Source organism: Nerophis ophidion, linkage group LG16, assembly GCF_033978795.1.
Source record: "Nerophis ophidion isolate RoL-2023_Sa linkage group LG16, RoL_Noph_v1.0, whole genome shotgun sequence".
Classification (NCBI taxonomy): domain Eukaryota; kingdom Metazoa; phylum Chordata; class Actinopteri; order Syngnathiformes; family Syngnathidae; genus Nerophis; species Nerophis ophidion.
In genome coordinates this window covers 9,313,858-9,328,450 of record NC_084626.1, presented here as the reverse complement: position 1 = coordinate 9,328,450, position 14,593 = coordinate 9,313,858, and the positions used below count along the sequence as shown (strand labels likewise).

The 14,593-nt window shown below is 38.1% G+C and overlaps 1 protein-coding gene across 5 annotated transcripts in view; it reads left to right on the top strand.

Moving 5' to 3' along the window:
* The window catches only part of srgap3 (SLIT-ROBO Rho GTPase activating protein 3), a 247,138-nt gene that overhangs the window by 194,834 nt on the left and 37,711 nt on the right, over window positions 1–14,593 (top strand). For 2 of the 5 annotated variants that reach the window (XM_061922701.1, XM_061922699.1), the window contains exons 12-15: window positions 5,166–5,196; window positions 9,333–9,393; window positions 9,780–9,857; window positions 13,541–13,675. In XM_061922701.1, the coding sequence (XP_061778685.1) occupies window positions 5,166–5,196; window positions 9,333–9,393; window positions 9,780–9,857; window positions 13,541–13,675 (305 nt within the window). The other 3 variants (XM_061922697.1, XM_061922698.1, XM_061922702.1) reach the window with 2 other exon arrangements.

The window sequence follows — 14,593 nt, the reverse complement described above, 5'->3', positions numbered from 1 at the left end:
ATAGTAAATATTTATTGATAACTTTATTATTGATTATTTGTGTATTAAAGTTTGCAGTAAATTGTTTATAAATGGAGAACAGGAAGTTGATAAATGTGTTCGTAATTGCTACGAAAAGGAAACGGGTTCAGCTCTGTTTTCTTTCTACTCCTTTTCGAACATGTAATGAGAAACTGTATGAATGTTAAAACAAAACCTAAACAAAAAAAACATAAGCACACAAAGTTGGTCTTTTCTTTTATTTTATTTAAAGTTATTTACAAAAGGTAAACATAGCAGGCTAGTAGAAGCTTGCAACTACACACATAATAGCAAACAAGTTAGACATACACAATAATAATTGCAGCCCGATACTTTAAATTTGTCAATTTAAACAAGTATCAAATAATTATACTTGCTTTTTACTTACACATATGCGTATTTTTCAAGGCACAAGCATGTTAGAAAGTATCTAGTAACAAACGTGTTAGCATCAATCAACTCACTGCATTAGGATCGTATATTGATTGTGACCACTCGGTGTCTTAAAAAAGAAAAGAAAAAACACTCCATTTCTACTAACAGACAGCATAAGTGGACGGTTAATAATAACATTAACTTGTTTATACATCACAATACGAAGGTCCTGAGTAGTTCTGGGTTCAATCCCGGGCTCGGGATCTCTCTGTGTGGAGTTTGCATGTTCTCCCCGTGACTGCGTGGGTTCCCTCCGGGTACCACCGCCAAAGACATGCACCTGGGGATAGGTTGATTGGCAACACTAAATCGGCTCTAGTGTGTGAATGTGAGTGTGAATGTTGTCTGTCTATCTGTGTTGGCCCTGCGATGAGATGGCGACTTGTCCAGGGTGTACCCCATCTTCCGCGCGATTGTAGCTGAGATAGGCACCAGCGCCCCCCGCAACCCGAAAGGGAATAAGCGGTAGAAAAATGGATGGATGGATTATTTATACATGTATATATATATATATATATATATATATATATATATATATATATATATATATATATACATATATATTTATATATATATATATATATATACACACATATATATATATATTTATATATATATATATATATATATATATATACACACACACATATATATATATATATAAATATATATATATATATATATATATATACACACATATATATATATATATATATATATATATATATATACACACACATATATATATATATATACACAGTATATATATATATATCATGTCAGAACAATCACAGTATGACGCAGTGCAGTTGTACACCAATGAAAACCACAACAGTGAACATATTAAATAAATGCCTTTCCAAACAAGTTAATCAGAAAATATGCATCATTATTATTTTAGTTCAGGCAGAATTATCTGTATCTCATTAGATTGTGATATTTTAGATACAGTTATTATGTGGTCGAGTGATTCTTTTTCTGTTTTAGAAGGATAAACGATGACTTACACTGCATTGACAATTGTGGTCCGGTGCTGCAGTCCGTACTTTTGAGGATAGCCGATGCTTAGCAAAGGCTTAATTTATAGACACAAAATGATGCAAAAACACATTAACACCATAGAACAAATGGATGAGAGAAATGCTGCAACATCGCAGAAAAAAATTTAAGTTAGCGAAGCGACCAGGGGCATCAGACCCAAGGGCTATCCGCCAGTAAGGACATGGGCGGGACACCCAGAAGCAGTAAACCGCATCCAGTCTTATTTGTTAGCATTAAGTCATAGCTACAGATCAACATAAATTTGTTCTTCTAACCACGGAAAGGAAGAAAGAGAGTGTGAGGAACAGTACTGACAAAATTAAGTGTATGATTTTTTTTTTTTTTATTAAATAAAATCATCCCAAAAATTACTTAGCAAGTGGCAGTTGGAGTGTAGTACTGTTAGTTATTCTGAAGCATCATCATTCAAAGATATTAAAATATCCAAATGGCAGATGTTTATCAATAAAAGTATGGAGAAGCTGCTGAATCTGTGTTTGACTAATGTAGTTGTTTGTAGTACATTCAATAGTATTGCTTTTCATACAATATATTTTTACGTAGAAGTTTGTTTCTCTTGTTAAAATGGTGCAGACCAGCACTGATTGAATTGATTAAAATTGATCTCAATGGGTGACGCTTTTTCCCAGTAAGAGTTTTTTGAAGTACAAGATGCGTCACAGAATCAATTAAGCTTGTATCCCGAGGTACCACTGTGATGTAAAATATTACGTCTTAAGTCTTTAAAGACTGAAGCCCCTCAGGTCCGGCACCCTTGTGGTAGCCCAGCTAACTTCTGTTTTGTTCTGGGAAATTTCAGCATTTTTCTCAAGCAGTTGTTTGTGTGTGTTTTTGGCTTTTGCAGTATTTGCATTCCTGGTTTTGGATCATTTCTGTGTTATTAGCATATGGACATTACTCTGTTTGCCCCTGCCCCTCTGCAGACTTCAAACTTCACTTAGTTGGCTCAGTGTTCTCTGATATGTTTGACATCAGACCAAAAGCTGTACAATAATAATAAAAAAAACATATTTGCATAAACTAAGAACTTGATTGGGAATTTTTTGTCACATAGTCTGTGATGCAACTAATCAAACATATAAGCAGTCTGCTGAGTTAAACAAGTAGATACTTATTTATCTTCAGCTATTTTAACCAGCTTAGACTTCACAACAAGCTTTTGAAATATACAGTACAGGCCAAAAGTTTGGACCCACCTTCTCATCCAATGTGTTTTCTTTATGTTCATGACTATTGTAGCTTGTCACTGAAGGCATCAAAACTATGAATAAACACACGTGGAGTTATGTACCTAACAAAAAAAAGTGAAATAACTGAAAACATGATTTATAATCTAGTTTCTTCAAAATAGCCAACCTTTGCTTTGACTACTTTTTCGCACACTCTTGGCATTCTCTCGATGAGCTTCAAGAGGTGGTCACCTGAAATGTTTTTTACTTCACAGGTGGGCTTGAAGCTCATCAAGAGAATGCCAAGAGTGTACAAAGCAGTAATCAGAGCAAACGGTGGCTAATATGAAGAAACTAGAATATGAAACCTGTTTTCATTTATTTCACCTTTTTTTGTTAAGTACATAACTCCACATGTGTTCTTTCATAGTTTTGACGCCCTCTGTGACAATCTACAAAGTCAAAAGTTATGAAAATAAAGAAAAGGCATTGAATGAGAAGGTGTGTCCAAACGTTTGGCCTGTATTGTAAATTTGCCAACGTTCTCTGCAGTGGGTGTTGTTTTTTGAAATGTGGATCTCTTGCAAAAAAAAAAAAAAGATAAAACAAACATCCACTGCAGAGGACGCTATCTGTGAAAAGGGCCACAGTTTAAAGAGGCCAAGGTCTCAGGGGCCGAACATTGAACTCTGATGGTTTCGCCAGAAAGTGCGTCCACAGGGAATATTTCTAGAAAAATCAAGGATCTTATGGATGCTTTTCCATGGAAATGACTTCCAGAGAGTTATTGATTAGCTTATCGATAATGTGTGATGTTTTTGCCCTGTCATGTATTCCATTGAGTGACCGTCATGACTCATTTTGAATGCTCCGTTTGACACAAGATGTCTGTCATTCCCGGACCTCTGAATATTCAAGAAGAACTATAAAATGGAGGGTTTCAAAGAACATGGCGATGACGTTCCTTTTGTCCATCATTTCCCAGACCCCCCACCCTTCCCCCTAAACCACAGAAAATGCGGAAGCTTCGGCCGCGCTCCGTCTATAACCATAAGATGTTTAACTGCGATTTGGAGACCTTCATCAAGGTACCTTGTGGTGTCGGTCCGGAGGCAGGGAGGCAGCTCTGACCACTCCTCTTCATTCTCCTCCTAATTTTGACCTTTTGTTCGTCCTTAACCTTTAACCTCTAATCCGGGGGTGTCCAAAGTATGGTTAAAGGGACATTTGCGGCACACAGCTGTTTCTTTTAAAACAAACAAACAAAAAAAAACATTTAAGAAAATAAAAAACGCTTATAGTCGACGAATTGTATGTTTTTCTAGGGCAGAGGTGTCACAGTCGTTTTCACTGAGGGCCACATCCCAGTTATGTTTGGCCCTCGAGAGTGAATACTATTATTACACCTTTTTTTAATGCATTTTATTAGTACATAAAATAAAAAAATATACATGGTAAGGTTTTATAGTAAAAAAAAGGCAGGTCAGTTGCCAGAATTTTACTGTAAAATTGATATTTGTTTTTTCACTGTACTGTAAAACCTTGATATTTCACAGTAAAATTTGGCACCTGAGCTGCCAGTTTGTTTTGTTTTGGGATTTTTTGTACTGCAAGTCAACAACTGTAAATTTTTCGGTGTATTTATGTAAATAGCAAAACGGCCCCACAGTTTATTACAGTAAAAAAAAGTACTTTTTTTTTTTTATTTTGAGAAAAATGCTCTAAATGCTGCATAGTAAATTTGACAATTTTACCATGAAATCTATTGCCACTTTTACATTGCACAATTTGACTTGCTTTGAAATCATTAATATTAGTATGTATTTTAAATTTGAAAAAGGGGTGTGAATGTTTTTGATAATATTTTTTTTGCACAACTAGACATATTTAAATTAACAAAATTTGTGATTACATGGAGTAATTTTTTTTTTCCCCCCAAAATTGAAAAAAGAATACATTTGTAAGAAAACTTACAGTACTTTACTGCTACATATTATTTCCAAGCTTTCGAGGGCCAGATAAAATAAAGTGGCGGGCCACATCTGTCTTCTTTTTTTAACATTGTTATGAAGGAACAAACGTGTGGGAAGCCCTAAAGGTTAAAAAAACTAAATTATATTCTGTATTAGCTTGGTTTTAAAAATTAAAAAAAATATCAAAATGGCTCCTGCATGCTTTAATTTTTCAGTGCGCGGCCCTGAGTGGAAAAAGTTTGGACACCCCTGATTTAATCCTGTCTGTTGCAGGCATTGTGGCACTTCTGTTTTTCCAAATGGCTGTCACTTATTTTGGTGGTAGGAGACATCAGTGGGTCTGCTTTGTCCTCTGACTGCACACGGTTGCTTTCCCCGTCGTCCAGCTCTCATGCTCTTCCTCCTTTAATCTCCAAAGAACGTCCCTCCTCGTTGATTTGCTTCTCTAACTTGATGCTTCTTTGTCCTTCTTGCTTTCGCTTCTGTGCTTTCCTGCCTTTTCCAGAGGGCGAAGGAATGCTCGTGCTCGCATCCAGGTACCTTTGTTGTTAGGGAATAGGCACTCACCAGCCACTTCATTAGGCACACCTGCGATTGGATCCAAGACAATCGTGCTAAGTCAGATATTACACACCCACAAAAAGGCTTTTTTAAGCACTTTAAGCCCTGCTATATGCCTCACACACTTTTAAAGGCTTTCAAATATGATAAAACACATTTAAAACAAATAAATAGTAGGGGTGCACAAAAAAGCAATTTACATTCGAATTGTGATTCTAAATCAATTTTTAATCCTGTTAAATCGAAAATATATGATTCTTTGAAACTGACCATCAAAAATTAAAAATCTGCATTTTTACATGATATTTTAATAATATTACATATTTAGCTATGGAGGGTCAAATGAGACAGAAATTAGAAAATACAATTTTCAATTATAATTATTACATTTTTCAGTTGCAATTAAATACCTGTTATTAAATATGTCCTTAATAAAATTGATGATTTTTAATATATATATGTATATATGTATATATATGTATATATGCATATGTATATACATATATATATATATATGTTTCATATATATTACATTACATACACATATATATGAGTATCTGTAATGTATGTGTTTAAGTGTATATATATACAATATGTATATGTATGTATGTATAAATGTTTATATATATATATATATATATATATATATGTATATATATATACATATAAATAAATACATCATCAAATTAATTATTTCAACATTCACTGATTTATTTGTTCCAGAATTAATTTATTTCACAATTGAATTATTAATGCATTTTTTAATCATTATAGTTATTTCACAATATATTTATTTCATGAACCTGTGTGGCAGCAAGTCTTGAATCTATCTTATCCGTCAAACCCAGCCCATCCATTCATCCATTTTCTACCGCTTGTCCCTTTCCGGGTAGCGGGGGTGGCGGAGCCTATCTCAGCTGCATTCGGGGGGTAGACGGGGTACACCCTGGACAAGTCGCCAACTCATTGCTGGGCCAACACAGATAGACAATAGTCACACTCACATTCACACACTAGGGCCCATTTAGTGTTGCCAATTAACCTATCCCCAGGTGCATGTCTTTGGAAGTGGGAGGAAGCCAGAGTACACAAAGGGAACCCATGCAGTTACGGGGAGAACATGTAAACTCCACACAGAAAGATCCCCAGCACAGGATTGAACTCAGGACCTTCATTTTGTGAGGCACACGCACTAACCCCTGGTCCTCCGTGCTACCTTGAAACTCAGCCATCAGACTTTTCTTGAATAAAAATTTACCTAAAAAATTTAATTATTTTCAGCATTGTTTTTAAATACATTAAATATATATATATTACCCATTCACTTGTAATTACCGGTAATAGGCTATATTTTTATATAAACCCTGTTTTCATATGAGTTGGGAAATTGTGTTGGATGTAAATATAAACGGAATAAAATGATTTGCAAATCCTTTTCAACCCATATTCAGTTGAATGCACTAGAAAGACAAGATATTTGATGTTCAAACTCAAACTTTTTTTTTTTTTTGCAAATAATAATTAACTTAGAATTTCATGGCTGCAACACGTGCCAAAGTAGTTGGGAAAGGGCATGTTCACCACTGTGTTACATCACCTTTTCTTTTAACAACACTCAATAAACTTTTGGGAACTGAGCAAATTAATTGCTGAAGCTTTGAAAGTGGAATTCTTTCCCATTCTTGTTTTATTTAGAGCTTCAGTCGTTCAACAGTCTGGAGCCGCTGTCGTATTTTACGCTTCATAATGCGCCACACATTTTTGATGGGAGACAGGTCTGGACTGCAGGCGGGCCAGGAAAGTACCCGCACTCTTTTTTTTACGAAGCCACGCTGATGTAACACGTGCTGAATGTGGCTTGGCATTGTCTTGCTGAAATAAGCAGGGACGTCCATGAAAAAGACGGTGCTTGGATGGCAGCATATGTTGTTCCAAAACCTGTATGTACCTTTCAGCATTAATGGTGATTTCACAGATGTGTAAGTTACCCATGCCTTGGGCACTAATGCACCCCCATACCATCACAGATGTTGGCTTTTGAACTTTGAGTCGATAATAGTCTGGATGGTTCGCTTCCCCTTTGGTCCGGATGACACGATGTCGAATATTTCAAAAAACTATTTGAAATGTGGTCTCGTCAGACCACAGAACACTTTTCGACTTTGCATCAGTCCATCTTAGATGATCTCGGGCCCAGAGAAGCCGGCAAAGTTTCTGGATGTTGTTAATAAGTGGCTCTCGCTTTGCTTAGTAAATGGTAAATGGTGAATGGTTGTACTTTTATAGCGCTTTTCCACCCCTTTTTAAGGAGCCCAAAGCGCTTTGACAGTATTTCCACATTCACCCATTCACACACTGATGGCGGGACCTATCTCGAGCAAGGGTGAAGTGTCTTGCCCAAGGACACAACGGACGTGACTAGGATGGTAGAAGGTGGGGATTGAAACAGGAACCCTCAGATTGCTGGCACAGCCACTTTCCCAACATCGCCATGGTGTCCCCTTTAGTAGAGCTTTAACTTGCACTTCCAGATGTAGCGACCAACTGTATCTAGTGACAGTGGTTTTCTGAAGTGTTCCTGAGGGCATGTGGTGATATCTTTTTAGAGATTGATATCGGATTTTGATACAGTGTCGTCATAGGGATCGAATGTCACGGTCATTAAATGTTGGTTTCTGGCCAAGCCGCTTACGTGGAGTGATTTCTCCAGATTCTGTGAACCTTTTGATGATATTATGGACCGTAGATGTTGAAATCCCTAAATTTCTTGCAATAGCACTTTGAGAAACGTTGTTTTTAAACTGTTTGACTATTTGCACACGCAGTTGTTGACAAAGTGGTGTACCTCGCCCCATCCTTTCTTGTGAAAGACTGAGCATTTTTTTGGGAAGCTGTTTTTATACCCAATCATGGCACCCACCTGTTCCCAATTAGCCTTGCACACCTGTGGGATGTTCAAAATAAGTGTTTGATGAGCATTCTTCAACTTTATGAGTATGCATTGCCACCTTTCCCAACTTCTTTGTCACGTGTTGCTGGCATCAAATTCTAAAGTTAATGATTATTTTCAACAACAAAAAAAATGTTTATCAGTTTTAACATCAAATATGTTGTATTTGTAGCATATTCAACTGAATTAGGGTTGAAAATGATTTGCAAATCATTGTATTCCATTTATATTTACATCTAACACAATTTCCCAACTCATATGGAAACGGGGTTTGTATTTTAAGACAAACCTAGACTTACTAAAATACAGTAAACCCTCGTGTATTGCTGATAAATTGGTTCCAGACCTGACCACGTCAAGGAATTTCCACAATTTAGAAATGATTATATATGAAATATTTTCTAATGTAAAGACTAAATAAACTTTTAATGGCCTTCTAATTGAGGTTTTTAACATTATCAGAGCTCTTTAAACATTAGATAACACCCACATAGTCACCTTTACACACGTTTGATCCAATACATGCTGCCTGAGCCATTCAATGGTCAAGATACGGAACAGGCCGCTCTGAGTGGTTTGGTTTCATCTAGTGGCCACTACTATTGTAGTCTTCATATTTCTAGTTTATTTATCCATTTTTATGTTTGATTATATTTAAATTAAAAATACATAGAATATACCTAAAAACGTGATTAAATGAAGCCACAAACTTCACAGCATGATGACGCAAGGGAGGACTGTAATCTGATTTGAACAATTATCAGTAATAGTTGCAAGACTTTTGTGAAAATTTCAAACACATTTTTTATTTTACATTTCACAAAGTGTCTAAAACCAAAACAAGTAATTAGTGCACCATGAAACATTTTTATTAGTAACCAAAGTAGTCACCTCTGGCATTAAAATACATCAATATTTACTTTTAAAAAAATATTATTTTCCTCTCATAAAAAGTCAGTAAGTACAGAAGTATGTACATTGAACATGCATAATGCACCACAATGTATTGGTTTATTTGTGTGCCTAATGTTGCGACCAATGAGACTAATAAAGCTGATTGACTAATCTGTAGTAACGTACCTGCTGATGCTTAAGCATACATAAAGCTGTTTATTCTAAGAGTCATGCAGTTTGTTGATTTTCTTGTGTGTATTGTTGCAGGATTCCGGTCAACCTATTCCGGTGGTGGTGGAGAGCTGTGTCAGATACATCAACCTATACGGTAAGGCTCCTATTCATCTATTGCATGAGGTACTTCTGTGTTCTCCACAAATGGCTGCAGGCGTGCACACCAGGTATTTGACAAGCTCATAACAAGGGATCACACGCAGCCCCCTCCTCCTTTTTATAGCTCCACCCCGTCTACCTTCACATCTGTCTTGAGCTCATTGCTGTAGCCTGCAGGCATCTCTCCCCTGGATCTGGACCCAATGAAACCCCAGAAAACTGATTAGCAGCCCTTTAACTGGAACCACATGCTGGGGTTACACAGACGGGCCCTCTCCTGGGGGGGAGGAACTAAACATCTTCCATGAGGACAATGATTACTTTACCCGCTTTTTGTTGTGTGTTGTGGCGGTAATGGCGGCTTGTATCTTCTTCTTTCAGGGCTGCAGCAGCAAGGCATTTTCCGAGTGCCTGGTTCGCAGGTGGAGGTCAATGATATTAAAAATTCCTTCGAGAGGGGTGAGTTAGCGCCCCAAAAACTGCTTTAAATATATAATTTTCAAGTCAGTCTCTTTAAAGTACTTCATTCTGAAACATACATACCATAGCATATAATAATTCCAAGTATACTTTACTGTGTATAAGCTCCTAAGAACCAGAGTCCTCTGCAGTGGATGTTTGTTTGTGGTCTACTTCTTTTTACATAGTTATATAAAATATACTGTATATATTTTTGAAAACTAGTATGTATGTCTACTGGCAAAGGATGCCGGTACTTATACAAACCCTGTTTCCATATGAGTTGGGAGATTGTGTTAGATGTAAATATAAACAGAATACAATGATTTGCAAATCATTTTCAACCCATATTCAGTTGAATATGCTACAAAGACAACATATTTGATGTTCAAACTGATAAACATGTTTTTTTTTGCAAATAATCATTAACTTTAGAACTTGATGCCAGCAATACATGACAAAGAAGTTGGGAAAGGTGGCAATAAATACTGATAAAGTTGAGGAATGCTCATCAAACACTTATTTGGAAAATCCCACAGATGAACAGGCTAATTAGGAACAGGTGGGTGCCATTATTGAGTATAAAAACAGCTTCCCAAAAAATGCTCAGTCTTTCACAAGAAAGGATGGTACACCCCTTTGTCCACAACTGCATGAGCAAGTAGTCAAACAGTTTAAGAACAACGTTTCTCAAAGTGCAATTGCAAGAAATTTAGGAATTTCAACATCTACGGTCCATAATATCATCAAAAGGTTCAGAGAATCTGGAGAAATCACTCCACGTAAGCGGCATTGCCGGAAACCAACATTGACTGACCGTGACCTTCGATCCCTCAGACGGCACTGTATCAAAAAGCGACATCAATTTCTAAAGGATATCACCACATGGGCTCAGGAACACTTCAGAAAACCACTGTCACTAAATACAGTTTGTCGCTACATCTCTAAGTGTAAGTTAAAGCTCTACTATGCAAAACGAAAGCCATTTATCCATAACACCCAGAAACGGCGCCACCTTCGCTGGGCCGAAGCTCATCTAAGATGGACTGATGCAAAGTGGAAAAGTGTTCTGTGCTCTGACGAGTCCACATATCAATTTTTTGGGGGAAACTGTGGACGTTGTGTCCTCCAGATCAAAGAGGAAAAGAACCCCCCGGATTGTTCTAGGCGCAAAGATGAAAAGCCAGCATGTGTGATGGTATGGGGGTGTATTAGTAGCCAAGGTATGGGTAACTTGTACATCTGTGAAGGCACCATTAATGCTGAAAGGTACCTACATGTTTTAGAGCAACATATGTTGCCGTCCAAGCAACATATGTTGCCGTCCAACCAATGTTATCATGGACGTTCCTGCTTATTTCAACAAGAAAATGCCAAGCTATGTGTTTCAACAGTTTGGCTTCATAGTAAAAGAGTGCGGGTACAAGACTGGCCTGCCTGCAGTCCAGACCTGTCTCCCATCGAAAATGTGTGGCATATTATGAAGCGTAAAATACGACAGCGGAGACCCTGGACTGTCGAACGACAGAAGCTCTACATAAAACAAAAATGGGAAAGTATTCCACTTTCAAAGCTTCAACAATTAGTTTCTTCAGTTCCCAAACGTTTGAGTGTTGTTAAAAGAAAAGGTGATGTAACACAGTGGTGAACATGCCCTTTCCCAACTTCTTTGGCACATGTGGCACCCATGAAATTCTAGGTTAATTAATATTTGCAAAAAAAAATAGTTTATGAGTTTGAACATCAAATATCTTGTCTTTGTACTGCATTCAAATGAATATGGGTTGAAAAGGATTTACTAATCATTGTATTCTGTTTGTATTTACATCTAACGCAATTTTCCAACTCATATGGAAACAGGGTTTGTACAAAATACAGTGTAACGTACACGTGAATGATGCCTTAGTGCCTAAGTGTCAAAGTCGAGAACCGCGGGGCAAATCCGGCCCATGAATGAATGTTCTATGGCCCCCGAGATGGTATTTGATTAGTATTAGAACCGGTGCGGAGGCCACACCCCCTTGCTGCTGCTTTGCACGCATCAATACTCCATCAATGTTGGCACTAGGAATTTTCAAAATGGGGTTCCATGGACCCCATCAAGTCATAAAAATGGGGTCCCACTTTTTTTGCAATCGTTTTGTAAACAAATGATAAATGTGTGCATTATCCTGCTATAGCTCACATTCTATATTGTGTTTTGGAAAATGGTTGTCATTTATGCATTCATCTTGATATTCCATCCATCCATCCATCCATTTTCTACCGCTTATTCCCTTTCGGGGTCGCGGGGGGCGCTGGCGCCTATCTCAACTAACAATTGGGCGGAAGGCGGGGTACACCCTGGACAAGTCGCCACCTCATCACACAGATAGACAGACAACATTCACACTCACATTCACACACTAGGGCCAATTTAGTGTTGCCAATCAACCTATCCCCGGGTGCATGTCTTTGGAAGTGGGAGGAAGCCGGAGTACCCGGAGGGAACCCACGCATTAACGGGGAGAACATGCAAACTCCACACAGAAAGATCCCAAGCCTAGATTTGAACCCAGGACTGCAGGAACTTCTTATTGTGAGGCAGACGCACTAACTCCTCTGCCACCGTGAAGCTCATCTTGATATCAAGGAACACATTTTATTTTTGAAGGGCATTTACTTGTTCGCTCTTTGCCTGTTGAAAATTATTTCCCTTGAAATCACTGACAGAGCCATAAGAAAATATCGCCTTATTCATGTGATCAATAAATGAAATACAGTATACTGTTAGGTCTTGGTTCAATCGGTTATGTGCAGTCATTTTAATATGTTTTAATAAACATTAAACCAGTCCGGCCCTCAGCTTGTAGCAAATTGTGACTTGAAACCCCGGCCAAGTCATACCAAAGACGAAACAATGGGACCCATTACTTCCCTGCTTAGCACTCAGCATCAAGGGTTGGAATTGGGGGTAAAATCCCCGAAATGATTCCTCTCACAGGGCTTGCACAAGGGAATGGGTCAAATGCAGAGGACACATTTCACCACACCTAGTGTGTGTGTGTGACAATCATTAGTACTTTAACTTTAAATTGTTTTTTTTGGCCTGATGTATTTGATTTTGACATTGCTGCCTTAGTGAGTGTGTGGCACACTCTCGGGTTCTATTGACACTTGCTGTTTCATAAGAGTGCCATCTTCTGGCTTAAAAAAGTCACTACATTTAACCTGCAAAAAATTGATAGTTAGCAAATATTAGGAATATAAAACGATGCAATGAGGTGACGACTTGTCCAGGGTGTACGCTGCCTTTGGCCCGAGTCCAACTGTGATAGACTCCGTAAAGTGACACATACGGAGGTATCGAAGGGTATCATTCCTTGTGTTTCTTGATGCGTCAAGAAACACAGTATCAATGCGATACTGATATTTCACTCTTGATTAATGAAAACATTCTTGGCAAATGCTTTCGCTCTCGTCCGTCTTGCGCCGGTCCAAGAATTTCACCTCTAGCGGCACAATATCAGTATCGCATTGATATCAGTATCGTTTGACCCATCACTAACAGTTTTGAGCAAGTGTGTCTAAACTTCGGACTGGTACTGTATATAGAAGGTGATATATTTTGCTGCATGCTTTCAGTGAGAAAAAAAGCTCTCTTTAGGGCTGATTTCAATGCATTTTCCCTTTGAATAATACAGGAGAAGATCCATTGATAGACGATCGCGATGAGCACGATATCAACTCAGTTGCAGGAGTGCTCAAGCTCTATTTCCGAGGATTGGAAAACTCCCTCTTCCCAAAGGAGTGCTTCTTGGATTTCATTTCGACCATCAGTGAGTCCAAAAACGTCTACAGACAAGTGTGTGTGTGTGTGTGTCTGTCTGTCTGTCTGTCTGTCTGTCTGTCTGTCTGTGTGTGTGTGCGTGCGTCAATTAGTGCTTCCTGTGTACACTTAATACAAAGCTGCGTGAGCTCAAATAGTGCTTCCTGTGTGCTGTTAATACAAAGCTATAAGTTGGTTTTAGGAAGGCTGTCAAAGTAAACGCGTTAACGCATACGAGTAATGACAAAAAACTTCACCCTAATAATGTACACGCACAGATTAGCATATTAATCAATCAATTTATTTTGAGGGCACATGCTTCTTTACCTTTGCCGCATGGCGTGGTTACCTGAATGGCGTGGGTTATTAATTAGTTCAGTTCATATGTCAGTGCAAAGACTGACTGATGTGCTCACTGGCAAACGTCAACATCCTTTAGATAAAACTCTTTTGGGGCAAATAAATGGCGTGCATTCAAGTAAAACATTTATAAAGAAGTGCTCCCCTCACCTCCCAGGGGTTGAACAAGGGGATGGGTCAAATGCAGAGGACACATATCACCACACCTAGTGTGTGTGTGACAACCGTTGGTACTTTATGTGTAACATTCTGACGGTAACATTGTGTTGAAATATCGGGGTGTTTTTTGAAGTTAATTTGAATTATGTAAGAAATTATGTAATTGCTTACATACACATATATACAATAGTTGAGAGTTCCAGGTTCCATCCCCGCCTCTGCCATCCAAGTCATTCTTCTTTCTGAGCTGCCACCTTATCGTGGTAGAGGAGTTTGTGTCCTAATGATCCTAGGAGCTATGTTGTCCGGGGGATTCTACGCCCCCTGGTGGGTTCTCCCTTCTCCCAACACAAACAGGTCCGAGGTGAGAGACCAGACAAAGAGCAGCTCGAAGATGTCTATGGACAGT